Source organism: Eptesicus fuscus, chromosome 5 (genome assembly GCF_027574615.1).
Source record: "Eptesicus fuscus isolate TK198812 chromosome 5, DD_ASM_mEF_20220401, whole genome shotgun sequence".
In the NCBI taxonomy this organism is placed as follows: Eukaryota; Metazoa; Chordata; class Mammalia; order Chiroptera; family Vespertilionidae; genus Eptesicus; species Eptesicus fuscus.
Window position 1 is genome coordinate 67,070,669 of NC_072477.1, and position 27,610 is coordinate 67,098,278.

General features: G+C 39.9%; 1 protein-coding gene across 1 annotated transcript in view; it reads right to left on the reverse strand.

The window, feature by feature from the left end:
• The window catches only part of EIF2AK4 (eukaryotic translation initiation factor 2 alpha kinase 4), a 100,530-nt gene that overhangs the window by 54,746 nt on the left and 18,174 nt on the right, over positions 1–27,610 (reverse strand). Inside the window, exons 4-13 of the mRNA XM_054716364.1 lie at positions 24,335–24,487; positions 23,010–23,090; positions 21,310–21,458; positions 16,859–16,974; positions 12,479–12,636; positions 10,996–11,531; positions 5,671–5,777; positions 4,890–5,047; positions 2,250–2,665; positions 1,486–1,555 (exon numbers count right to left, since the gene is read on the reverse strand). Of these exons, the coding sequence (XP_054572339.1) occupies positions 1,486–1,555; positions 2,250–2,665; positions 4,890–5,047; positions 5,671–5,777; positions 10,996–11,531; positions 12,479–12,636; positions 16,859–16,974; positions 21,310–21,458; positions 23,010–23,090; positions 24,335–24,487 (1,944 nt within the window). The remainder of the gene's footprint in view (positions 1–1,485; positions 1,556–2,249; positions 2,666–4,889; positions 5,048–5,670; positions 5,778–10,995; positions 11,532–12,478; positions 12,637–16,858; positions 16,975–21,309; positions 21,459–23,009; positions 23,091–24,334; positions 24,488–27,610) is intronic.

Below are 27,610 nucleotides of genomic sequence, written 5' to 3' on the forward strand. Positions count from 1 at the left end.
CCTTTTTCTTTTGTCATGAGTGTCTTTACTCTGCTCCAAATTGCTTGCATTTATTAACCAAATATGCCAGTTCAAAATGGCCTCAGTTAATTTAGGGGAAAAAAAAATCTGCCATTTGGGACTGAGGCCTTGACAATTTCTGACTTATACTTTCTTTGTGGAAGCACTTTTCAACATTTTTCCTTTATCAAAGAAAAAATAATTCTGATCTGGAAACAATCACATCTTCCTCCTGAATCATTTATATACTCCGGGGATTATCTGTAGAAGATTGTTAATCTCCTGGAGACTTCTCCCCATTAATTAGAACGCCTGTGGGATAGTGCCCTTAACGGAGCAAAGCCAGGTGTGTAAATCTGGTGACATCATAATAATTAAATGCATTAACTAATGCTAAAACCAAAGAACATTTGCTTTAGCAGTTTACAGTATTTATAATATTATTACTGATTAATTTACAATTCGTAAATTTAAATCAAGAGTATGATTTTAAGGGTGATTTTAATCAAAAGGAAAGTACTTATAAAAATACTGGTTAATGCAATTAAACCTCCTTCAAATCAATTTACCTGCTTATCTAACAGAATCTATATGTAGATTTTGCTTTATCTACTATAAATGCCTCTTGTAATTACTAATGATTATATTTTCATTTCTGGTAATAAAATCATTGTATTGAACCCCCAGATGCAGAATGCTTCTCTATATCAACAACAGATGGCCCTAATAGTAAAAAAGCTTCATGCTGGACTCCATGTACCAGCATCAAGGGGCTTTGCTGGCCTGGGCAAAGGAAAAAAACATAATTGAGTGGGGTTCAAGGCCTAGCATAGTGTTTTTCAAATTTTTATGACCATGATCCATATAAAGAAAGAAATATATTTTATATCACACCAAGTGCACATACGCATGAGAGACAAATTTCACAGAGTTTACCTTTATTATCATGACACATTTTGGCATTCTACACTCCTCTCTAGAGCATTAAGAATAAAATAAAACTGGTTGTGATTCTCGAAACTGATTTCATAACCTGTTACAGGTTATGGCTCAGTGTTAAAACACTCTTCTAGGGGATGGATTATGAAAATAAAGAATCAAGATTAATTGATGTGGGAGAGAGACCTACTTTAACTCCACAATTAGGCTGTTTAGTTATTCAATTAATTTACATTCAATCCTCATCCCCAACTATATAAAGTTTCCCAAAATCCTAAAGGAAAAGGCTTTATTTTTTAAAAATACAGGGTATCAATTTACTTCTCTTTTCTAAAAGCAGGCATGTTTTATTAGGTGGATAAATTAAGTCCTGTAAATAAACATGTGAGTAGCATATATTTTAAATAGTATTTTAACTTGAAGGTTTCTATATTTGCATATCAGATTAAGGCCATTTCACCTGAGATTTGTAACATCAAACATTAGTTTTCTTACATACTCACCCCATGATGAATAAAATGGTGTAATTTCTATTTATACATCTACCTGATTCTGGCTTTTACTGTTCTCATCTTCATTGTCAAAGATGATATCACTTTCAGAATCTGAAGCACGTCTTAAAAAGAAAAATAGAAAACTACTAAAGAAACCAAAATCCCTATTATAATTTTGAAAATCAAAACTTGTTAATGACTTAGGAAGCAAAGCAGCTAGAGACACCATACCATGACCCTGCAGGCATAAATCTGTCCACAATAACATGCTGATTTGTACTCCCCTAATATATGATGAAACACAGAACTCAATTTAAATAAAAATTGGCCTGAATGATTTTCCTGAAAGAAATTGAATAGCTAAGAGTTATGATAAACTGTATCCAACTTGACACAATGAAGTCAAGTCATGAAATTAAATGACTGGCGTCTGAGATGAGTAACTGGAGTTTAGGATCTTAATTATTGGTTTGGTAACCTTTTCTGGAGCTGCGGTTGGCATTGTATCAAGACTCCAAATTAGTTCAATGTTCCACAGGCCCTTATCTAAAAGAATGACCTTTTAAAGAAGTGTATTAAATATATTAAGATGAGGTATTGGAAGAAATTTCTATTTTTCCTATCTCCCAGGCTTGGGTTTTGGAGATCTTTTGAAGATAATGGGGGGAAAAAAATCCCTTCGGATTGCATTTGGTTACTCTGTAAAAGCGGGTTTCATATTTTGTTTTGTTTTTTAACATGGTAAACTGGACTGGATTTCCAATCGAATCCCCACCCCCTGCGACGGGCTTGGGGTGTGAAACTGGGCGCCCTTACAGGAAGGACTGTGAGAAGACACCGTCCAGCTCGTCCTCCTCGTCCTCGTCGCTGCTGGAGCCCTGGCCGGCGGCTGAGCGCTCGGCCGAAGTGCTCCACTCCACCGAGCTGGTGAGGATGGGCGGCGGCGCGGCCGCCTCCACGCTGTCCGGGCCGTCCGCGTCGCTGCCGCCCGCCCCCGGCCGGGACCCCGCGTGGCCGTCGCGGGCCTCGGGCCCCGGGTCCTCGGGCGAAGTGCCCGGGCCCGCCGGCCGCTCGTGTTTCTCAATCCAGGCGTTGTAGTAGCGCACGATGTTCTCGTGGTGCAGGCGCGACAGCAGCGTCACCTCGCCCTTGATCCTGCGGAAGTGCCTGCTGGCCGGGTTGATGGGGATGCGCTTCACCGCGTAGCAGCAGCCGTCCAGCTTGTTCTGCACCTGCAGCCGGACCGAGAGGGACCCGGTACCATCAGTCGCTCAGAACCGTAAGCAGACTGGCGTCTGTAGCGTCACCCAAGCCCTCCCAAATAGAACCTGGAGTTCTGAGTGAAAACAGCTCCAGTCTGGGACTCTTAAGCTGGAAAAAGTACTGACAGCCAAAAACTTAGAAAACATCTCACCCTAAACCAGATGTATTTAAATTGCTAAGAGCCCCTGGGGAAAACAATGTCCATTTTAACCATTAACTGCATAGACAACGTTTCTAATAGCACATCTGCTATCGAAATTTCTAAGTAAAACTTTGTTCCTTTCTTAACCTTGTTTTAAAAATAATTATTTTCTAAAGTCAGTGTAAGGCTTCAGAAGATGACTTTAGTTTCTCTGATTTTTTTTTTTAACTTTTAAAGTCTACTAAACACAAACTAAACTCCAAAAATTTCAACAGACCTAAGTGAAAATTCTAATTCTCAACTTATAAAGCTGTGTGAATTTAGACTAATTAATTTCCTTGAGACGTACTGGTAATTTTCTCATCTATAAAATGGCATCTATACCACTTTCTTTACCTCAAAGGGTGACTATAAAGATTAAATGAGCCCGGCCTGTGTGGCTCAGCAGTTGAGCATCCACCCAGCAACCAAGAGGTCACTGGTTCCACTCCCAGTCAGGGCACATGCCCATCCCCAGTAAGGCGTGTGGGGGAGGCAGCCAATTGATGATGTTCTTCTCTCATCGATGTTTCTATCTCTTTATCCCTCTCCCTTCCTCTAAGAAATCAATTAAAAAAAAAAAGATTAAATAAGCCCTGGCCAGGTGGAGCACTGTCCCATACACCAAAAGGTTGCAGGTTCAATTCCTGGTCAGAGCACATACCTAGGTTTCTGATTCAATCCCCAGTTGGGGAGCATTCAGGAGGCACCTTATTGACATTTCTCTCTCACATCAATGTTTTTCTCTTTCTCTCCCTTCTTCTCTCTGAAATCAATGGAAACATATCCTTGGGTGATGATTGAAAAAAAAAAAGATTCAATGAAATGAGAGAGTAACATCAATGAATGGTTGCCTCCTGCACACCGCACACTGGGAATCAAGCCCGCAACCCGGGCATGTGCCCCGACCGGGAATCAAACCGTGACCTCCTGGTTCATAGGTCGATGCTCAACCACTGAGCCACCATGGCCGGGCTGGTGTTTAGCACTCAAAAATCTAAAATATAAAGAAGTTAAAGGACTTCATCAAAACTACAGGTTGAGCTAGAGGGATAATATATACTTTAATCATTCACTCCTCTTAAAGATAAGTATGATGACCTGGTCAGCATACCTGTCCGCAGTATATCTATTTAATCACCTAAATGTAATGTCTCTAATTTCAAGAAGTTGAAAATTTCCCATACTATAACATCCTTTTGGAAAATTGGCTTAAGATGGTCTTTCTATCCCTGATAACCTCAAAAAACAAATTCAATTATTTTTTTTTTAATGTAAAAGGCCTTCCACCGTAATACTAGTAATGTTTCCTAATAATAGTGCAGAATCTTAAATAGACATATGCCCTACTTTCTTACGTGTAAAATGACATATATCTTATATGGACTTAATAATACTATATTAGTCTGGGTCTCCTAAATTCAAACAAAATACTTACATTATATAAAAACAGCTGAAATCTCTCCCAAGGGACAGATAATAATAAAAGTCACCCAAATAGACTGGACCGAAGAAGGGAAGACCTAACTACAGCATACCTTAATAACGTTATCACTAATTTCCCATCTCAGTAAGAGATGGAAAATAAAAGCCACCAAGACCTTCTGGGGCCATTTCCCAGTTGGAATTCCATCTTAGTTCTAACCTCGCAGCCCTTTTATCTACAGCAACCCTGAAAGCAAATGGGAGAAAAAGAGAACAATTTTCTTTCTAAACCAAAGCACACAAAAATGTTCTTCATGTAAAGGTCTTGACTCCACTTGGGCTGTTACGATCATGTGGTTTTCACATTAATAACACTGCATCAACCCAGGGAAGAAGAATGATGTGTTCTTAATGTGTCCAGTGTAACTTTAAGTAAAGCCTTTAACTCCATGAAGGTGAAGATAATCATAGTTTCAAATGGCAGAACTCACTTCCCTCCTCGCTCCCAAAATAGAAGTCAAGTCCGAAGGGCAGAAATGGGACAGAGCAGGAGCTCTAAAGGGACTGGGGACCACCCTGGAGCACACCTTGATGACAGCTCCAAAAGCTCCTTTGCCGAGAAGCTGTAATTCTTCAAACTCATTGAAATAGCGGGAAAATTGCCTCTGTGTCTCACTGAAGAATGCAGCACTGGGTAGCTGGTTGCTAGGAATAACAGTCTCAATGTAATCTTGTCCTCCAAAATCTGAGATAAAACAAAAAGCAAGAGGCAAATGAGGCATTGGAAATACAGGAAGAGCCGCAATATACAACAACGATTCAAGCACTGGCAGAAGGGGCCCCAGCCAGTAGTTTGAAAAAGTACCTCTTACTTGGAAGACTGTTTAATACTTCCCTCACCTTGTCCTCTTTAAAGTAGGTAGAAATATATAATTAGGCCAAGTTTACAGGTGTAGGTAACTGAGACAAAGAGTAAAGAAATGACTGGACGACAGAGCCAGAACCCAAACCCAGGTCTCCTAATCCATCCCAATCTCTACTGAGATCCCTTAATATGCTACTTAAGTAGCAGCAGGGAAATCCAGTTACATGGTAATAAGGGCGACATGACAAGAAGAGTTAATAAACACTAAAAGAGGCTACACCAATGGTCATTCCATCAGTAGAGACTGGAAAAGCCAGGATGGCAAAAACAGTTCGAGGCACACAGGACACATTGAATGAATGGATTTATTAGTATGTACATAGCTCAGCAAAAAACAGATAAAATAAATCATTCATGTAGTCCCTTCCAGTTTTAGGTTTATATATACTTTCAAAGTAATTTATATCAAGCAGGGTATACAAAAAGAATGGTAAAAGACTCACCTTCGGGACTTTGTTCCAGTAAAGGTGTTTTTGGCTGAGGATTTATAAAGCTGTGTTTCAACAGCTGCTGAGGACTCCATCTTTCCTTGTCATCCAGGCAAACACATCTCAGTGAGAGGGAAGAAAGAATCTCAGCAACACAAAATAAGTGCTAAACTAGTTAATCTAAGGCATTTATCTATGGGTTTATCTTGTAAAGATACACATTAGAGAATTCATGTTACTTATGAACTCAGAGGAATTTAAATTAATAAACATTCCTGCAGGATTTACATGCTAAGCGCCAAGCTGAGTACAAATGGGGAATCAAAAAACGTATACAGCAGCCAACCAGATGGGAAATGATATTTGCAAACAGTAGCTCTGACAAAGGTTTAATTTCCAAAAGATATAAAGAACTCATAAAACTCAACACCAAACAAACAACCCAATCAAAAGGTGGGCAGAGGACCTGAAAATACACCTCTCCCAAGAAGACACAGGAACAGCCAATAGATATATGAAAAGATGTTCAACCACACAAGAAATTAGGGAAATGCAAATCAAAACTACAATGAGATGGCCATTATTGAGATGGCCATTATCAACAAGACAAGCAATAATAAGTATTGGAGAGGTTGTGGGAAAAAGGGAACCCTCATTCACTGCTGATAGGAATGTAGACTGGTACAACCACTTTGGAAAGCAGTCTGGTGATTCCTCAAAAAATTAAGAATAGAGCTACCATACAACCCAGCAGTCTCACTCCTGGGTGTACACCTGAAAACCTGGAAATCATGTATTCACAAAGATATATGCACCCCTATGTTCACTGCAGCATTATTCATGGTGCACAAGACATGGAAACAACCAAAGTGCCCTGCGATAGAGGACTGGATAAAGAAGATGTGGTACATACACAATGGAATACTACTCAGCCACGAGAAAGGATGAAATAGCACCATTTGCAACAACATGGATGGACCTTGAGAACATTATGCTAAGTGAAATAAGTCAGTCAGAAAAAGCTAAGAACCATGTGATTTCATTCATATGTGGGATATAAAACTGAAACTCATGAACACAAACAGCCGTGTGGTGGTTGCCAGAGGGAAGGGAGTGGGGGTTAGGGGGTGGGAAGGAGGTCCTAAGATAAGGTTACAGGAGATTTGACTTGGGGTGGTGGACACATGGTACAATATACAGACCTTGTAACATAGAAACGCACACCTGAAAGCTACATGTTCATGTTGACCAATGTCACCCAATAATTTAATTTTTAAAAAGTGTACAGTAGTCCCCCCTTAGCCATGGTTTCATTTTCCATAGTTTCAGTTACCTACAGTCAACTGTGGTCTGAAAAATAGTAAATGGAAAATTCCAGAAATGAACAATTCTTCAATTTTAAATTGCACACCATTCTGAGCAGCACAGTAAAATCTTTCACCGTTCTGCTGTGAATCATCCCTTCATCCAGCATATACATTACCTGCCTGTTAGTCACTTAGTATCCATCTTGGTTATCAGATTGACTGCTTATGTTCAAGTAACACTTATTTTACTTTATAATAGCCCCCAAGCACAAGAGTAGCCTAATGCTATGTCACGAAGCCTACATCATCCACCTTACTCCATCTCATCATGTACGCATTGTATCATCTCACACCACCACAAGAAGAAGGGTGAGTACCTACAGTACAATAAGATATTTTGAGAGAGAGAGAGAGACCACATTCACATAACATTTATTACAGTATATTGTTATAATTGTGGTATTTTATTAATAGTTGTTGTTAATCTCTTACTATTCCTAATTTATACATTAAATTATCATAAGTACACATATATAGGGAAAAAAACATAGTGTTTATACGGTTTGGTAATATTTGTGGTTTCAAACATCCACTGGGGGTCTTGGAACGTATTCCCCTTGGAGAAAGGGGTACTACTCTAGTCTCCAGAGACAGAAAGACTTACCCTCATAGAACAACGTTGAAACCATCTAAAATAGCACAAGTACGCTATGAATTTTCACTCCCATGTATAGTTCAATGACTTGCCATGCTAAACCATGCCTTTCCAGGGACCAGTCATAAAGCTTTCCAAGGAAAGGCAAATCAGATATCTGAGGTAGGGTTGGGACCCACTATGATTCACTTTAGATAAAGCTGTTCATCACAGTATGAGACTATTAACAATTAAGAACTACTTTTTAAAAGCCCCACACTTTATCATATACTTTCTTTTAATTTTCATTCCTTAATCTTATTAGCTTACTGTTGATTTTTGTTTTTAATGTATGAAAACAAGCCAAACCTTTAACCCTGTGGTTCTCAAACTGGGGTCCCTGAACAGCAGTGTCAGTATAAGTATCATTTGTTAGAAATACAAATTCTACTCCATCCCAGTCCTAGTAAATCAGCAACTCTGGGACTTTGGGCAGTAATCTGTGCCTTAGCCTTAACAAGCTCTCTAGGTGGTTTCAATGCAAGATCAAGTCTGAGAACCACAGTTCTAACTAAACTAAACTGTTTGGCTGTCATCACAAATGACCTAAGTAGCACCACTTAGTAGCAGTTGATCCTAATTATAAACAACTAGTGGCCCAGTGCATGAAAATTCATGCAGTGGAGAGGGGGTGTCCCTCAGCCTGGCCTGCCCCCTCTCATAGTCCAGGAGCCCTTAGGGGTGAGAGGCGACCCGGCGATTAGGGGAAGGTGATGCCCCATCACACACACCTCTGCTGCTGCCACTGCCAGCAGTGCAAGCCTCGGCCGGCCCTGGTTACCTGAGCCTCTGGCAGCCCTGGGCAGCTGGGCAGCTGCCATCCGAGGCTTGCCTGCACCTCGGGCCGGCCCTCTGCGGCTGGGGGGCTGAGGGGACTGGGGGACTCTGGAGGCAGGCTCATGGAGCGGCCTGCTCCCCGGGCGGAGCTGAGGGGACTGGGTGCTGCCATCTTTGAGGACATGACAGTCAATTAGCATATTCCCTCCTTATTGGCTGTGGGTGCCGCCATCTTTGAGGGCATGGCAGTCAATTAGTATATTCCCTCCTTATTGGCTATGGGTGCCGCCATCTTTGCAATGGTGTGAGGGTCAATTAGCATATTCCCTCTATTAGATAGGATGTAATTAAAAGAATCAACCATCATTCTGAATTCTGGACTTAAAATCTATCCTATATAATAAAGAGCTAATATGCTAATTAGACCGGGTGGCGGAACGACCTTCCAGAACTATCTTCCGGGATGACCTTCTGGAATGACCAGTGGTGGGGGGCGGGGCTGCAAGGCACCTGGAGCTGCTGTAAGGGCCGAGGTGGCAGCTGGGGCTGTGAGGGCCGAGCCCCTTGCACGATTTTGTGCATCGAGCCTCTAGTACCTATATAAAGTGGTGACAGCAACTATCATAAATGACAATATTTTATTTTTTATATCACAGCACTAAAAAGTAAAGCACTCAATTTAATACATTGAAAGGGCAACAACAACAAAAAAAGATGGTAATAAAAGCATTTGGATAAGATACTATATTTCCCTCTAAATTTAGGATTTTTAATTCTGTCAGCAAAACATGAATACCTTCTCCTTGCAGATACTATGAAAACATTACTGATAATGGGAAAAGTCTTTGACAACCTCCAAACAAAACATAAAAGTCTTTGACAACCGTCCAAACAAAACATTTTTGTTTTGTGAATACTGATTTTTTTAAATGGTATCATCCTGCACATATTATTCTTTAATTTGCTCTTATATTTTGACCACATAAAATATACTTTAAGGAGAGAACACAGCATAAGAATCAAAGTTGGCCCATTTTCACAACTGTATGTATATCATGTCTACTTCTATTTTATGGTACATAGGAACTATCTTATTTAAAGATGAGTGCAGTTGCCTGGCCGGTGTGGCTCAGTGGTTGAGCATCAACCTATGAATCAGATTACAGTTTGATTCCTGGTCATGGCACATGCCTGGGTTGTGGGCTCGATCCCCAACCGGGGGTGTGCTGGAGGCAGCCGATCAATGATTCTCTCTTTTCATTGATGCTTCTTTCTCTCTCTCCCTCTCCTTTCCTCTCTGAAATCAATAAAAATATATTAAAAAAAATAAAGATAAGTGCAGCTACTTTAGTTTGTAATAGGTATTCCATTGGTGACAGGAAATAACAATATGGATTAGGTCAGACAGATGGCAGTTGGGATAGATGGTAATAGAAAAAGAAATATTAAGGGTAAAAGAAATGAAATGTAGGGACTGAATGAAATGAATTAAAATGAATGGCTGGAAAAAAGAAATAAGGTGAGAAATAAGACAGATGGCTAGAAAGGGAAGAAATCCAGTCCAGGTCAACTTGCTGGAAAGTGGGACTAGGGGAGTATCTAGAAAAACCCAAAGTTAAGAGACCTTATTTCTCACTTAATAGAGAAACAGAGAATGTAGGTCTGGCTTGGACTGAGAGCAGAGGCAGGGCTAACCTAGAAAGCACTGAGTGAAAGGATCTGCACAAAGACTAAGCCAGAGGAAAACCTCTCAGTAAGGATTCTCTTAAAGTGGATAAAACTTGGCTCTGCGATTAAATGTGCATCTGTAATTCATAGATGTCGAAAATCTTCTGGCTAGAGCAAGGAAGTCGTTGGCATTCTAGGGCTTGGCTGAATGAGACATTGTTGATGAAGAAGAATGGTTAAGAAGAATAAGAGGCTCTGGCCAATGTGGCTCAGTTGGTTGGGCATTGTCCTGTGCACAGAAAGGCTGCCAGTTCGATTCCAGTCAGGGCACATGCCCAGATTGTGGGCTCGATCCCCAGTAGGGGGAGTGCAGGAGGCAGCTGATTTCCCTCAGACATTGATAATTCTCTTTCTCCCCTTATCCCTTCTTCTCTCTCTAAAAAAAAAAAAAAAAAAATTCTTAGAAAGAACGAACGAACGAACAAGGGGCAGAATTAGTACTCTCCTAAAGATGTTTTCTAAACAGGAGGCCTTGCCTTTGACCCCTTAGGAACCAGAAGCAAAGGTAGACAGAGAGGCTCTTCCATTTGGATTACCTGGGGCATATCCTCCGTAGCCATCCTTACTGACTTCCTAGAGCAGGCAGTCCCCAAAAAGCAGTTTAAAAACAAATTATTAAGCCCAAGTGAATTTAGGAAAATGTGGGAGTTAAGGGAATCATAAACATAAGAAAACAGAACATATGTGGCTGGAAAAGAATTGAGAAAACATAGAATGAACTCTAATTCTGTTGCCCACTTTTCAGCTTATACACATCACTTAGATGTTGAGCATTCAAACACAATAAAAGCACAGCAGTAAAGTGCAATTAGAGAGAATCTCAGTGTTACTCACTTCTTTAGAAAATCTTGAAAGTCAGCAGGTAAGTCACTAGGGATGGTCACAGGGTACTCTCCACATTCTTGTCCTTGGCTGAGAGAGAGCAGCAAAAGGCCAAGATGCCAAACATCCCCTTTCTTCCCTGTTTTATAAGGCAGAGCACTGTCACTAAAACGAACCCGAGTTTGCTCAAACACATCCTCCTTGCAAATGTCTGCGAGGCGCTTAGAAATGCTGTAGTCTGTAATCTTGATGGTGCCCTCTGCGTCCACCAAGACACTTGATGTACCCAGAACCTTGTGCACCACGGAATTGCTGTGCAAATAATCGAGGCCCAACAAGAGCTGAGCTGCGTACTTGCGAAGCAGTTGCACAGGGATGGGGCCTGTGTGGCTCAGGTGTGCAGCAAGGGAGACCCCATTGAAGTGCTCCACCAAAATGTGCACCACGATGGAGTTGTCTTGCTCTCTGAGATTCATTGCAAAGTAGCGTACTACATTGGGATGGCTCAATTTTACCAGTGAGTTGAATTCGGTTTCTGCCCCTTGAATCTGATAAGGAAAAAAAAGGTAATATTGGGTTGATCAGCATTATCTGGTGTTTCACTTCAAAAGTGAAATATTTAATAGAAAACATACTTTCAAAGGATAAGAGAAGGAATAGACCTGAACTGACACCTCCCCTAAACCGTATGGTCAACCTAATAGTTCATAAAGTGGAAAAAATTTAGTTAATTCTCAACTTCTTTGATCTCAAAACTTAGTGTATAAATACTATAAAATTAGTGAGCAGCTTTTAAAATTTCTTTTGCAATAGGCTACCAGAACAAGGAAACATTAATTTCAAAATAATTAATTTTTTTAAAAAACCCTTTCTGATTATAAAGATTAACTGTCAAAATTTTAATAAGTATTAATACAAAAGAAAAACCCCATAAGACAAAAACAACAAATTATCTATGTGATTACCACTGAAAGATAACTGTTATGATTTTGGTATTTACTTCCAGATTTTCTTCTATCAGAAATACACCTACCTTCTAAACACAAGACTTTAACCTACAGTTTTGTTACCTTTTTATTATGTAACACTGCAATATGTAATATTAAATGTTCTCCTTAAACTCCATGTTATAAATTACTCTAGAATTCTCAAGTCCCCTAGAATTCAGTTTTTAAGCAATATTTCAAAAGACTGCAAAAAGCATGCTTATGCAGCACTATTGAGAGATGGCTATTAATGCCATAATAGAGGCTGAGAAAGGAGGCTAAGAAAGCAGCTGCAAAAGTTTGGGTCACGCTGTGAAAGTTTGGAAAGAGGAAGCAAGAAGCTGAGAAAACTGGTCAAGAAGGTGCTGGTCCCGCACCATCCCGCTGGTTAAACCGATCTCACATCATTCTGATCACCTTTAATAGCCAATCAAATACGGAGCTATTCTGTCATCTCACAAAGCTTGAAATTAGGTCCTTTGCTCAGCGAGCCCTCTCAGATGGCCTACCTGCTTTTTGCACTTATCAATCTTTTCTTTTTCTTGATTGGTAAGGAAAGGACCAATATTTTTCTGCCACTGAAGGACCCACTCATACAACAAGACGAAGCTGCCAGTGGCTGTTTCCAAAGCGTTGTAGACTAGTTTTCCGAGCTGTTCAACACAGGCTGCACATTAAGAGAAAATGTAATTAACACTCACTGGTACATTTTCTGTGGGGATAAAAAAAATACACATGGCATTCATTTGCCAGTGGATGCCATGTGCTACTTAAGAAAAAATATGATTTCATATAATGCATGCTCTTTTGTAACTAAGTTTTAATATTTATCAATATACTCTGAGCCCCCCAAAAATAATTACTATAAAGGGACAAAAATCAACAGTGAGATCTTAGTATCTGACGAGAGTTCTCCTAGTAGCCAGGATTCACAATGTTACTTTCATAACCAGTTCACCTCTAATGACAACTCTCAGTGCGAGAGTGAACCCTCGCAAAGCTAAATACCAACTAATGTGACAGAAGGAATTTGGAAATAGAAACACTCCACCAGATTACTTCATCAATGTATATCAGTGTGCACAGTGTAAACAAGTTTTAGTAATCTGGAAATTTGAAAACACAAATGATTTTTCTAAACACTAAATCTGAATACATTCAGTAAATACAAACTAGCTAACAGTTTTGAGGGAAGGAACCAGAAATGACAGCTTAAATTTGAAGCTAGAAAGAGAGATACATTTATTTAGTGATAGGCATATGGTTTTCACTTGTATCTGGAGAGCTCAATTTCTGTAACACCAAAATTTTTCTTATAAAAACCTGTATTTTCATTAAAATTTTGTAATTAAAGTATGTTGGCATTATTCATTTCAGGTCTACAGCATGGTGATCTTGATATCTGTGTACTTTGAGATGTGATAACTATGACAAGTCTAGTAACCATCTGCCACTGTGCAAAGGCACTATAATATTAGTGGCTTTATTCTCTGTGCTGTATTTAAAAATCTGTATTTTCATTAAAGATTATTATCGAAAATTGCCAAAAAATTAAAAATGACAAAAAACATCACCCACAATATCACCATATTTTTTTTTTTTGGTTTTGTTTTAAATATATTTTTATTGACTTCAGAGAGGAAGGGGGAGGGAGAGAGATAAAAACATCAATGGTAATTGATTGGCTGCCTTCTTCATGCTCCTTACTGCGGATTGAGCCTGTAAGCAAGGCATGTGCCCTGACCAGGAATTGAACTGCAACCTCCTGTTCATAGGTTGATGCTCAACCACTGAGGCACTCTAGCCTGGCACCATTCTGTTTTATTTCTCTTCTAGTTCCCTCTACCATTCCCCGCTCCCTAATTTATGAAATCATAGCATATATAGCAGGGTTTTTTTTACCCTTGACATTTTGGACCAGGTAATCCCTTGCTGAAGGATTATCTTATGCACTGGAAGATGCTGGTTAGCAGCATCCCTGACCTCTACCCACCAGATGCCAATAGCACCTCCACCCTAGTCTTAACCATCAAAAATGTCTCCAGACATCACCAAATGCTCCCTAGGGGCAATGTCAATCCCAATTGAGAACCACTGATATATAGTATTCTGCCTTTTTCTCTTGTCATATAAATAATAGTTTCCTGTGATGTTGCACTGTTTTCAAAATGAAAAACTTTTTTTGAAGAAATATTTTTTTTTCCATTTAAAAACTGAAAAGTGAAGTAACCTGCATATGTAGGACATAGAGGCCTTAGCAAAAATACTTTGAGAAATGTGTGGCTGAACTAGCTCACCTAAACTTTTTATCTGAGAAGCAGTTTTCACTTCATAGAAATGCTGACAATTTAAAAAGGTTTAATTAAAGTGATCTGTTATGCTAGTCATAAACAAATCCTGACATTCTTAGGCTAAGCGGAAAAAACCTGATGTCAACCGAAGGAAGCAACCTGTGCAATGTGGGATCTAAGTAGTACACACACACTAGAGACACAGATATCATATATTTATGGGATAAACTATGATGTTATTTACATAAAGCTTAACTACATGTGTGCATTATGCAGTACAATGCCTTAAATATTCCTCTTCCCAACTGGGGCTAGATAGGTATTTCACAATTGCTGGGTTGTTGTTTTTTTTTGTTTTAATAATTTTATTGTTGCCTCTCCCTGTCACTTTTGCATGATGGGGATAATAAAGGACAAAAGAACACACTGTAATGAGGCTGAAGGAAAATATGTCACAGAAAGAACGCAAACTGAGTCTATTATATGCTAACAATGATCATCATATACTATACAGACAGTTTCTATAGTGCTTTATCCATAAGGAAGTTCTAATGGCTTTAAACTGAAAAGCAAAATATTAATTAGTTGATCTTTTATAAAAATATTTCACAGAAAATTAGAACATATTTTAAAAACTAGACCCATTGTGAGAAAACAAAATAATTTATGTAATTGTTTTATAAAAAACTTTCAGATTGCAAATGTCTCCTGATGAGGGTTTAATCTAAGGTGAATATGTCTAATAACTATCAATGAGAATAGGAAACCAAGTTAAGGTAATAAGTAATTAGATTGATTTCTCTTCCTGATCTCCCAGATTATTAAAAATAGTGAGTTTTATGTTGCCAATTCGTGAGTCTGAAATGCTCTAAGTCAAGGACAGTCTCAAGACCAAAGTTAATCAACTCTACCAAGGTCCTGAACCTGTCCAAATGGCTGCTTTGTCTGCACAGGGCAGGCTCTGTGTATGCACAGAATTCTGTCCAGTTCAGCCAAGGTCAAGTGTCCATTTCACAGACCATTCAGATATTTGGTTTCTTCTCCCTCTACCTGCTGCCTGCTTCCTGGCAGCTCCCCTGCTTATTTGTAGCTCCTTAAAGAGGAAGGAAAAAAGACACCAAAAAAAAAAAGCAAACTCAATTTAGGTAATTTGGCTACCATATTAATGGAATTAAAAATTAAACTTAGGCATGTTCTCCCTGGAGCTGAGGGGGTGGGGGTGGGAGGGCACACACACGCCCTCTTCTTCCTTCCAGGCACCTTACATTTGCCTTTCTCTCTGCTAAGCTCTTAGGGCCCTTCTTCTGCCTCTGTAACTTGTTTCCTGCACTTATGCAGCCCAATTGGCTAACTTCTACTACCTCTGTAACTTTCTAAATAAACTTTATCTTATAATTTGAAAAAAAAAAATCGTCAAATTAATTATATACAAGTGATCCCTACACCACTTAGTGGTTATATCAGTACTAGAGGTCCAGTGCACAGATTCGTACACCGGTGGGGTCCCTCAGCCTGGCCTGTGCCCTCTTGCAATCCAGGACCCCTCAGGGGATGTTGGACTGTCGATTTTGGCCAATCCCCACGCCGAAGCGGCAGGCGACTGAGCACCGCACCACTCCTGCTCATCCTGGCCCACTGAGCCTGCTGCTGCAGCTTGGTAGCACCGCAGCTCAGTAGCGCCACAGCTCGGTAGTGCTGCAGCAGCTGCGCTCCCCGGCCCTGAACCTGGCATCTGGCGCTCATGCTGTGGGAGCGCATTGACCACCCGGGGCAGCTCCTGCATTGAGCGTCTGCCCCCAGTGGTCAGTGTGTGTCATAGCAACCAGTCAAATGGTCGACTGATCAAATGGTCGACTGGTTGCTTAGGGTTTTATATATATAGATGGCTGATAAAAGATGATGGCATTTAGGGCAAAGGAGTAGATAATGAAAACTTGAATTTAATATAAACAATTCAAATCACAAATTGCTGAACCACTTCACTCCAAATAGCCATCAGTAGACAAAACTGCTAAATAAGATACATAGAAAATAAAATGGAAAAAAAGAAAATGGTTTTCTTAGTCAGGTAAAACACGCTTACTGGAAAAATGCTAAATAAGTAGATGGATATCAACTTAAGAAAATAGGATTTGGTCATTAAAGATCACAGGCATTAGTGAAACTAATATAATATTGTACGTCAACTGTAATTGAATATAAAAAAATTAAAGAAAAGATCACAGGCATTAGAACTCATTTTAATGCATATATTTCATCAGTAATAAATGCACATGATGCAAAATTCTACTAATTCATAATATTTCATCCATTTTGGTTTCAAAAGCTCAACTGATTATAATGATGATGAACTTTAAATTATCTTCCTGCTAACCATATTTCCAAGAGCTGAGGTTTTAATTTCTGTCTTACAGAAGGGGAAACCTGAGTGACTTTTCATTCTGCTCATTAGGAATGGAAGCTAGAATGACCGGCTATCAGCTCACCAGTCCTCCTTGGACTGCTCGGTCTAGAGGACTCGGTGTCTATTCTACCTTGTTTCTTCATGATTAACTTTTGTTGATAGAAAAGTTAAATGAATGTAGTTAGTTTACTCACCAATACATTTTCCTTTGTGCACCATGAGCTGATCAGTATTACCCATAGAGAAATACAGGATTTCACAAGAGCCAGGAGAATCTTCACTATTACATACAGAATACTGCCGCTCTCGCCTTAAAAATAAATTTGGACAACGATTTTTTTTTTCAACTTCTTGCCCCTCCATTTTCTCCTGTTTACTAGACTATTCATAGTCTAACATCTGTTTCTACTGGAAATTGAGCTTAAGGTGCTAATGGGAAAGTTGTTCAACTCCCCCATTTCCAATTGTGGTCTTTCCCACATGAACTCTACAAACCCCCAACTCTAGATCTCCACTGTCCAATGTGGTAGCCATTAGCCACGTGTGGGTATCTAAATTTAAACTAGTTAAAATTAAATTAAAAATTCAGTTCTTTGCCCTGGCTGGTGTGGCTCAGTTGGTTGAGCATTGTCCCATGCACCGAGAGGTCGCTGGTTTGATTCCTAGTCAGGGCACATGCCCAGACGCAGGCTCGATACCAAGTAGGGGGCCTGCAGGAGGCAGCCAACCGATGTTTCTTTCTCCTTCTCCCTTCCTCTCTCTCTAAAATCAACAAAAACTTTTAAAAAAAAATTCAGTTCTTCGACTTTAATAGTCACATTTAGGTACTTAGTAGCCAAAAGTGGCCAGCATTAGTATAAAACATTTTCATCATCACAGCAGTTCTACAGAGATTTAGCTCAACCACATTGGCCCCACAATCTCTTCATTCCAGATGCCCATGCACATCTGGGGAAAGCTAAAAAACAGGGTGTTTGGAGCACTTCAAATTCCTATTCTCCAACTGGGCTCCCAACCACTGAATGATAGATACCCTGCCATTTCCTTTTATGAAGTCTCTAAAACACTTAGAGCCAAATCCTCCTCCTCTCTTTCTCTAGTCTACTTTTTTTTTTTTTCCTGAGTGGGAAGCAACAGCTGGGAAAGTAGATTATAATGCAAAAGTAATAAATAAATTGGGGAGAGGGAAGTAGGGAAGAGGCCAGGGAGAGCACTCTTGATGGTCAAGATTGGACCCTTCTAAGAAATGCTTTGATGAGGCATATGGACAAATCTCTAGAAAGCAGCCCTCTCACTCTAAGCACGATCTTGACGTCTATTTTCACATAGAACATGAGGCAAAGAGGAATAAAGCCCACACTTTCTATTGTTCCGCCTAAAAAGTTAGTGGAATCTGTACATTCTTTATTTTCCCCAGACCCCAAGGAAGGCCAGCTATGCTGTCCTCAGTTCCATTTCCTACAGTCTCTCTGGGATCTTGGTCCACTGGTTGTCCCTTTCTCCTGTATGTTCAATCTGCCCTCTAGATTAGCTCCTTCCCCTCAGCTCTACATCTCTCCCATCTCTACGCCCTCTTGTTCTTTGTTTTCAAACTGCTACACTTGCTGTCTCCACTTCTGCCCCTCTATTTACTGATGCTGCTGCCACCTCCCTCCTACCCACTCTCAATCTGACTTCTCCCCTGGGTTCTTTTATTTTGGTTTGTGGCACAGTCATCCATTCTGTCTCGAATCAAAAGCATGAGTCTCCCTGGGCTCCTAGACCTCCTACATATAACTGATCCCCAAGTATCATACTCTCCATTTCCCCTGCCCTGTTGAGATCATCTCCAACTTTCCCCTGGGCACATGTAATACTCCATTATTATCCGGTCTCTCCACCTCCAATCCTACACATCTTCCCTTTCCCCACCCTACTGCTAATAAGACCCATTTTGACATGAGTCTCATGTGTCCACATATTCAAACACCAGGGAATGACTAATACATTGTACTTCTAAAGTTACTTATGCAACCAGGGGCACACTGGTTTATGGAGAAAATAATAAAAGCAAAGATTTAAAATGATATATTAGACTTACTAACATAAATTATTTACAAGCACCTCTACATCAGCTCTGCCCCCTCCAACAATGGTGCTAATAGTCATTTAGTCTAGGTCATCTTTACATTCTTTAGTTTACAGTGTGTAAATATTTGGTTTTAGAATATTAATCACCCCATCATGACGGTTAAACACCAACACAATAAGACTGCTAAGAGTGCTAATAAAAAAAGATGTATCATTATGATTAAGATAAAAGTAAAAGTGCCAAGAAAATGGCAAATGTGGTACATGCCACATAAGACAGGCTGGCAGCTATAATAATTCTGAAGGATAAAAAGTAAATCCCACTGAGTTAGAAAAGAAGGAATAAAGAGGTGAAAACCAATGTCACTAATGTCTCTGGTATTCACCTAAAAATATGTATGTATTTGCTTTTTAGGAGAAGAAAAGTAAAAGAATAAAATGGAACATTATACTTATTTCCTTTGACTTTCTAATCCATAAAGACCAATGAACAGCAAGGAAGGAACAAAATCAAGTGTAAATCATGAAGTGTTTTGGTATATCAAGGACTTTTTATTTCTTTACCAAGGAAGCACATAAACTACACTTGAAGATTCATTCTTTCCTAGCCAGTAGTCAACACAGTGACAGAGATTCATGCAGGGATGTGCAATATTTTGGCAAACAGCAGATGAAAACTATTTCATGTTCCTTCTTGGATGCTCATGGGATGTTTTCCTATCCACGACATACAAATATCACTATTACAAGCATAACAAAAAAAGTTTTCCTACCTATGTCAAAGGGAGAATTCCCCATCCCACTTGAGTAAACTTGCAAATGATCTTTGATCTTAAAAGCAAGTCTAATCTTAGACCCATTGATTATACTTAGTCACAAAAATGGAAATGTTTAAATTTTAAAAACTGTTTTTATATATCCAAAAAGACTTATTCATAGCATTGATTTATTTCTGCTGTGTGGAGAGCGGCTACCGCGTTTGGACAGGTTCAAGCCTCGGACTAATGAGAGGGCATGGTCCTCTCGTGGCAAAGCCACAGGCAAGTCCCAGCTTGGAGGGCAAAGCCCTCCCAGCACAATTATAGCCAAAGGCTATAGTTGTAAGCTTGCCGTTATGGTCCGAACCTGTGGTCCCAGGTGGCTAAGTGATATAGGCTGCGGAGGTGCAGCAAGTGCTGCCAAAACAAAGCCTGATAGAGTTCAGGTGCATGTAATTGAGTAGATTCGAAACCCACGAGAACATTGTAAACATCTTGACCACAACCTTACTTTGCTTTGTGGACTGTGGCTAAAGACTCGGCTTGCAGGCTGTGGCACTGTCTCTCCATCCAAGAGCAGTGTCCCACCTAGCCCCAGCTTTAGTCTCTTGTCTGTCTTCTTTAATCCTTCACTGCCCCCCCACTCCTATCCCCCCTCAGGTTCACCCCTGGCCGTGCTGAGCGTGGCTTACTGCTGATTCTAACACAATAGAAATTTGTTAAGTATTTCTTAGTGAAATGCTCTGACAACTTCAAACTATGTTGCCTACTGGAAGTCCAGTTGCAAAAATAATCTAAATTGGTGTAAGGAGTTATAATCTTAAAATTAAATTGTTACCAGAAACAGTATTCAAGAGAAAATTCAGCTCACCTTAAGGGTAGGTGGCTAAGTGTTAATATCCAAATGATTTCTAAGCTGATTTTTTTTTTTTAAGTCAGGAATTAGGGAAAGAACTGAAACGTTTCCTTCTTATAAAGAAACTATAACCTGCAAGTTTATATGTCTTTAATTTGGTACCTAAAATGTTTCTTTCTATAGAAGAAAAACGTTGGTTTTCAGTGCTGCTTAGATTCTCAAAAGAGACAGTTTAAACTCAAAAGGAAGCTGAATTATAATACCTACACTACTTGGTCACTAACCCACTCATAAATGGATTCTGTACTAAAATTTATTTCTGATCCTCAGAGAGTCACAACAAATATTTGGGGAAATCTCATTTTTTTAGTGGAAAGGATGTGGAGGAAGAGGTAGTATCTTTCATATGACCTCTGGTGACAGGGAACAACCCAGGAGCCCACCTGCAAGGACAGGGAAGCCCAGTGTCCTCAGCAGCTACAGGAAGGGGAGCCCTGGCAACAAACTGGGGCTCCATTCTCAGGTAAAGAATCTTCTACACCATGCCCATTTGGAGCTTTTCCCACCTCCGTGGTGGGGCCCAAGGAGTTACAGACTGAAAACAAATACAGTGGGAAATTTGACTGGATGATGATTCTGATGGAAGAACAAATTTTAAGTCCCTTATTGACTAGGTAGATCATTAGAAGTCAGATCAAACTGCATTGGAGGCAAGATTGTGAAGTGTGATAGACAGTTATGAAGGTTAGTGAGCAATAAAATTAGTTTAATTAAAGATACATAGAAAGTGTTAAAACAAATGAAAATTTTGTTTCATATGGCTAACAAATGGTATATTAAGACATATAGGCTTTGAAAAGTTATTAAAACAACTATCTGAAAATTCATCAACTTTCACAACAAGTTGTTTTATTCCTTCTACATCTTTCATTCTTCCAGATCAGAAATCTCAAGGACTTACCTAGATCTTCCAGAGGAGTTGGTCCGATGTTTACCATTTCCTACAAAGTCAGGAGAGGCTCCATGTGAAACAGCAGCTGTTCTGTGTCCTCCTGGGTCCTTCCTAGAGGTATGATCTTGGTTTGAAAAACTAGCAACTTCCAAACGTTCCTAGAAAAAAGAAAAGTAAACCTACTTTATTATTTTTTTAAACATATTTTATTGACTTTTTACAGAGAGGAAGGGAGAGGGATAGAGAGTTAGAAACATTGATGGGAGAGAAACATCAATCAGCTGCCTCTTGTACACCTCCCACTGGGGATATGGCCGCAACCAAGGTACATGCCCTTGACCGGAATTGAACCTGGGACCCTTCAGTTCACAGGCTGATGCTCTATCCACTGAGCCAAACCAGTTAGGGCAAGTAAACCTACTTTAGACGTAGGTCATAAATGGAAAACAATCATGGTGTATAATTATGAATCCAGGAGGAAGTGCATATTTTATTTAAATGGAATGCTTTCAAGTATAATAAAGTTGAACTCAACTTTTAAAAGCTTAATGTCTAAGAAAACACTCATGGATACGGACAACAGTGTGGTGATTGCTGGGGTGGGGTGGTGGTGGAGGAGGGTACGGGGGGATAAATGGTGAGGGACTAAGACTTGACTTGGGGGTGGTGAACACACAATACAGTGTACAGATGATGTGTTGTGGAATTGTGCACCTGAGACTTATATAATTTTGTTAACCAGTGTTACCCCAATAAATTAAATAAAAAGGAAAATAAATAAAAATAACAATTTAATATCCAAATATGTACTGGTTCAGGAACTGAAAGTCAGATTACAGTTTTAAATGGAAATGTTAGAATCTTGGAATATGCATAAAAAGTTAGAAAGAAGAGCAAGAGGAAAGGAACGGAAAGCATTCAAAGAAAGAGCAAGGTGGCAGATCAGACATAAAGCAGGAAACCTGGTGGAAACAGTAATAACATCTTACAATTTGTACACAGCTTTGTACTTTCAGAGGGTAATATAGTTATCTGTGGGAATAGTTACATGAGACAGAAAAGGAGACATCATAAGTCCCATTTTAAGGGATAAGGAAAATAAGTCACAGAGAGTGTCACCTAAAGGTCACAGAACTTGGCAGTAAAAAAGCCAAAGCTTTAAGCCAGGTGCTGCTTCTCATACATCAGGGCCTCCTCCCACTACACCTCAGAGCTTCCTTTTAGTTAACTGCCATAATTTTAGAAAATGGAATGAGTAACTGGCGTTTTTATTCAGCTGGACACAGGAAAAATATAGAAAAGAGGATTTTATCCTTTTTCACATTGCTTTGAAACCTGCTCTGTAAATCCTTCTTTTCCATCACTGAATGAAATCTCAAGCAGAGCCTTATGGTTTCCATTCACTCCTCAGTAAGAATAAATTGTTTTATTTTCCAAGTATTAAGAATTCCAGTCTGAGTTAATTATCAAAACTTCAATATCATCTCTCTCTCGACTCATCTGATAAACTACAATAAGTGCATAAGCCTAAGTCATTTACAGATAATATACAATTCCAAATTTTGCTTCCTGTTTGGCGATTTTTTTAGTGCTTCATTTTGAGTTTTACTCCTGAAGTAACACAGGAGGGGGAAATATCACCAATGGCAATAAAAAGATTTTATGTTTAGCAAAATGTAAACCATTTTAGTAAATGGTTGATAGTGTACCTGCTTGGCCATTTCTTTCCTTTTTTTCTCTTCTTTGATCTCTTCTTTCCTTCTCTGAATCTCATGAAGGATTTCACGTTGCTGAAAGAGATCATATTGCCATCAAAGGCCAATCTTTGAAACCTCTACAACATATAAGTTCTGAAATTATAAAAACTCTTGTAATTTATAAAATTCACAAGCCCTTTCTTCCTAAGAGACCCGAATACATGAAACCTAGTTCAAACTGTAGTTGCATCAGTTTTATCAGAGTTCTTATGCAATAGGCATTCCCTTTTAAATAGGTATGAAGACTGTGGGAGAGGGACAGTGCCCCCACTCTTCATGTCTCCATGTAGAGAGACTTTCACTACAGCAACTCTGTTGGCCTCTCCTGTCCTCCCACATGTGACTCCGCCCCTCCTCTGTCATGTCTGCCTGTCTGTGGAGAAGTGCACGTGTGCTGCTCTCTGCCATGGGTCCAGGGCAGATTAGGAGGAGGTGAGCTGTTCTCAGGGCCTGGGACCAGGGTGGCACGGGCACCACCACCACAGCCACACACGATCAGCTGCATTCTCCAATCAGCTTTCTCAGTATGAAAAGCGATATGTTGATCCCCATCCAATCAACTCATGTATCTATTGCTCCACTGGGTCTAAATTTAGGTAGGGAAAAGTAATGTGTTTTTATGAGTCCCCTGAAATTCAAGATTGTAATATCAAAAACATTAAGACACTCAACAAAAAGTGTAACAGCAATAATACAAAATGAGAAAACATGCCCCAAGCTAACAGGCAGCTATAGCAATACACCAAAACAAGATGGTTAGCTAAATATTCACTATCTTCTAATAAAAAACATCCCTTCCAGCCCTGGCTAGGTTGTTCAGTGGTTCAAGTGTTGTCCCTCGGACTGAAGGGTTGTGGGTTCTATTCCTGGCCACGCGTACATACATTGGTTGCAGGCTCCATCTCTGGCCCTTGGTAGGTTGGGGCGCATGCGGGAGGCAACCAATTGATGTGTCTCTCTTACATCGATGTTTCTCTCGGTCTCTCCCTCTCCCTTCCACTCTTTCTAAAAATCAATGGAAAAATATCCTTAGATGAGCATTAACGAAAGTAAAAATAAAACAATAAAACGTGCCTTCCTAAAAGCAATGACAGTAAGGAGCTTTAAATTACAAATGGTAACCAGGATATACAATTAAATAGGAGATAAGCAATAACAAAATTAATGGGACCCACTAAGAGACAGTGTTAACATATAGGTGTGTAGGCGGAGACAGTCACAACCTATAGAAGCTCACAGTCGCCGGGGCTGGCCACCTGTGATGACAAAGGTCTCACCTCCTGCTCCTCTTTCCGCTTGGCCTCCAACAGCCTCTGCTGCTCCTCCTGAGCCCGCCTTTCCAGCATTTCCTCATGAAAAGACTTGGGAGGGGGCTTGTTATGTTCGTTGAGAAATGACTGCACATGGTAAGCCAGTTCAAATATCATCACCTAAACATGGAGATGAATGCCAACCACAAATGGTCAAATAATGGGAAGACAGGGTGCCCAGGAGAGACTATAGAAAAACATGCAGACAACCAGATAGCCACTTACAATGGTGATATTTATTTTGATATGACACGTTCTGAATTCAGGACGTGATGCAATCACAGCAGGACCCATCATGTTGCTATCAAGACAAATCACTAGATAAATAAAAAGCTTCACTTGGCTTTTGTAGTCCTGTTTCATTTATTGGCATTTTTTGTATAATAAATCCTATAAAATATTTTTCTGTACAAATAATTTGATAAAATGTTTAAGACTGCATAAAAAAAAACTACCGTCCTTACAAGAAAACCTGTCTACATATGATAGCTGAGCAGACAATAATCATTGCTAACATCAGCTTTTATCTATCCACACCGCATACTGAAAAATAATTCTATGGGGGGTCTGGAAGCAGATATTTAAAGCCCTCGTTATCTCCCTGCTAGTAATGGGCCAGTAGGAGGCTGATCAATACCTGGACAGCACTTCATTTACACTTAGGGAAGCATTCAGACAGTACCAGAAGAAAAACGACCTCCCTCTCAGACAGTCATGTGACCATAGGAAGCCACTTTCCCCTGCACCTGGGAGTCATAAATCATACTGGGGTTGGTGAATCAATAGAACAAGGTGGCTGGGACCCCACACTGACTACCCCAACCCCAAGAGTTGAGAGGGTCAAGAGTGCCAAGCTCCTTCTGCACCTGACGACCAACACACTGAGATTTTTTTCCTTCATTTATACAATGAAGCAGCTTAAAAACTTTTATTTCAATTATATGTTTAAAACATTTTCTAAAGGGACTTAACACAGTGGTAATAGTAATATAAGTCATGGTACACAAGGATATAAAGTTTATTGACTTAGGGAGGAAATGCAAAGAAACCACAGCTGTTGTAGGGGGAAATTCATGTATTTTTTATTATACCAGAAGCTGTGGCATTCACTAGATCTACTTCGATTTACAATTGAGAAACACTAGCCTAGAGTCTAGGAGGCAAGTTCTTTACAGAAAAGCTCTTTTTTTGCCCTGGCCAGATAGCTCAGTTGGGTAGAACATGTCCTGGTATGCCAAGGTTATGGGTTCAATCTTTAGTCAGGGCACATATAAGAATCAACCAGTTAATGCATAAATAAGTGGAACAACAAATCGATGTTTCTCTCTCTCTCTCCCTTACTCTCTTTCTCTAAAATCAGTAAGTAAAAAAATAAGAAGCTCTTTTAAGAAAAGCTGGGGCCCTAGCCAGTTTGGCTCAGTGGATAGAGCATCGGCCTGCAGACTGAAAGGTCCTAGGCTCGATTCCGGTCAAGGGCACATGCCTGGGTTGTGGGCTTGATCCCCAGTAGGGGGCGTGCAGGAGGCAGCCGATCAAAGATTTTCTCTAATCATTGATGTTTCTATCTCTCTTTCTCTCCCTTTGTCTCTGAAATCAATAAAAATATATATATTTAAAAAAACACACAAAAAAAAAAGCTAGGAAAAGGCGGTAGTTTCTATTACATCAAAGAGAAACTACTTCTGTACCAGAAAGGAGCCAGGAGCCAGGTGGTGGAATGTTTTTCTTTTGCCAATCTGTTTAATTTAGTAGCATTTTCTATACAAACAAATCCGATATATAATACTAGATGAAAACAAGAACTACTTTCAAAACTGGCAATTGTCCCTCCCCCCATATTTATAGGGTTCATTGTCTGGCTTCCCTCAAGCTACTGCTCAAATGTCACCTTATCAGAGGCCTCTCCTGACCTTATTTACAACAGCCATTCTCATTCTCACAATACATTTCCATATTAGTCAGAGTTCTCCAGAGAAACAGAACCAACAGGATGTGTGTGTGGATGTGTGTGTGTGTGTGTGTGTGTGTGTGTGTGTGTGTGTGTAGAGAAAGAAAGAGAGACAGATGGAGAGTGAGAGAGACATTTATTTTAAGGTATTGGTTCATGCGATTATAGAGTTATAGAGCCTAGTGAGTCCAAAATCTGCAGGGTAGGCTAAAGAGTTAATGTTGCAGCCAAGTCCAAAGGCCATCCATCTTCCGGAAATTTCCTCTTCTAGGAAGGCCAGTCTTTTTCTATGAAAGCCCTCAACTGATTGGATGAGACCATCCACCTTATGGAGGGTAATCTGCTTAACTCAAAGTCTACAGATTTAAATGTTAATCTCATCTAAAAATTACCTACATAGAAACAGAGAATAATATATGGCCAAACATCTGGGTACTGTGGCCTAGCCAAGTTCACATATAACATTAATCATCGCAACATCTATTAGAACAGCTACAGTGACATCAAATGCTGACAAGGATGTGAAGAAACTGGACCAGTCACATATTGCTGGGAGAACTGTAAAGTGGTACTGCCAACCTGTAAAAGGATGGCGGTTTCTTAAAAAATGAACACACAACTACCATATACCCACAATTGCATTCCGAGGCATTTGTTCCAGATAAATGAAAACGTCTGTTCACATAAAAAGCTGTACATGAGTCTTGGCTAGTGTGGCTCAGTTGGTTGAGCATCAGCCTGAGCACCAAAAGGTCCTGGACTTGATTCCCGGTCAAGGGCACGTACCTAGGTTGCAGGTTCGATCCCTAGCCCTAGTTGGGGTGCATGCAGGAGGCAACCAATCGATGTGTCTCTCTCACATTGATGTCTCCCCCCTCCCTCTCTCTCTCTCTCTCTCTTTCTCTCCTCCCTCTCTCCCTTCAACTCTCTCTCTTTCTCTACCTCCTCCCTCCCTCCCTTCCACTCTCTCTAAAAATCAATGGAAAAAATATCCTCGGGTGAGGATTAACAAAAAACCCTGTACATGAATGTTTAAAACAGGTTTGTTTTTAATAGCTCAAAACTGAAAACAATCCAGATGTCTTTCACCTGGTAGATGGTAAACAAATAGTGGTACCATAAAACACACAGAATACTACTCAGGAATAAAAATTAAGAATTATTGATTCATGCAACCATCTGGATGAATCTACAGAGAATTGTACTGAGTTAAAACAAAGCCAATCCCAAAGGTTACACACTATATGATTGTACTTATATAATTTCCTTGAAATGAGAAAATTATAGAACTGGAG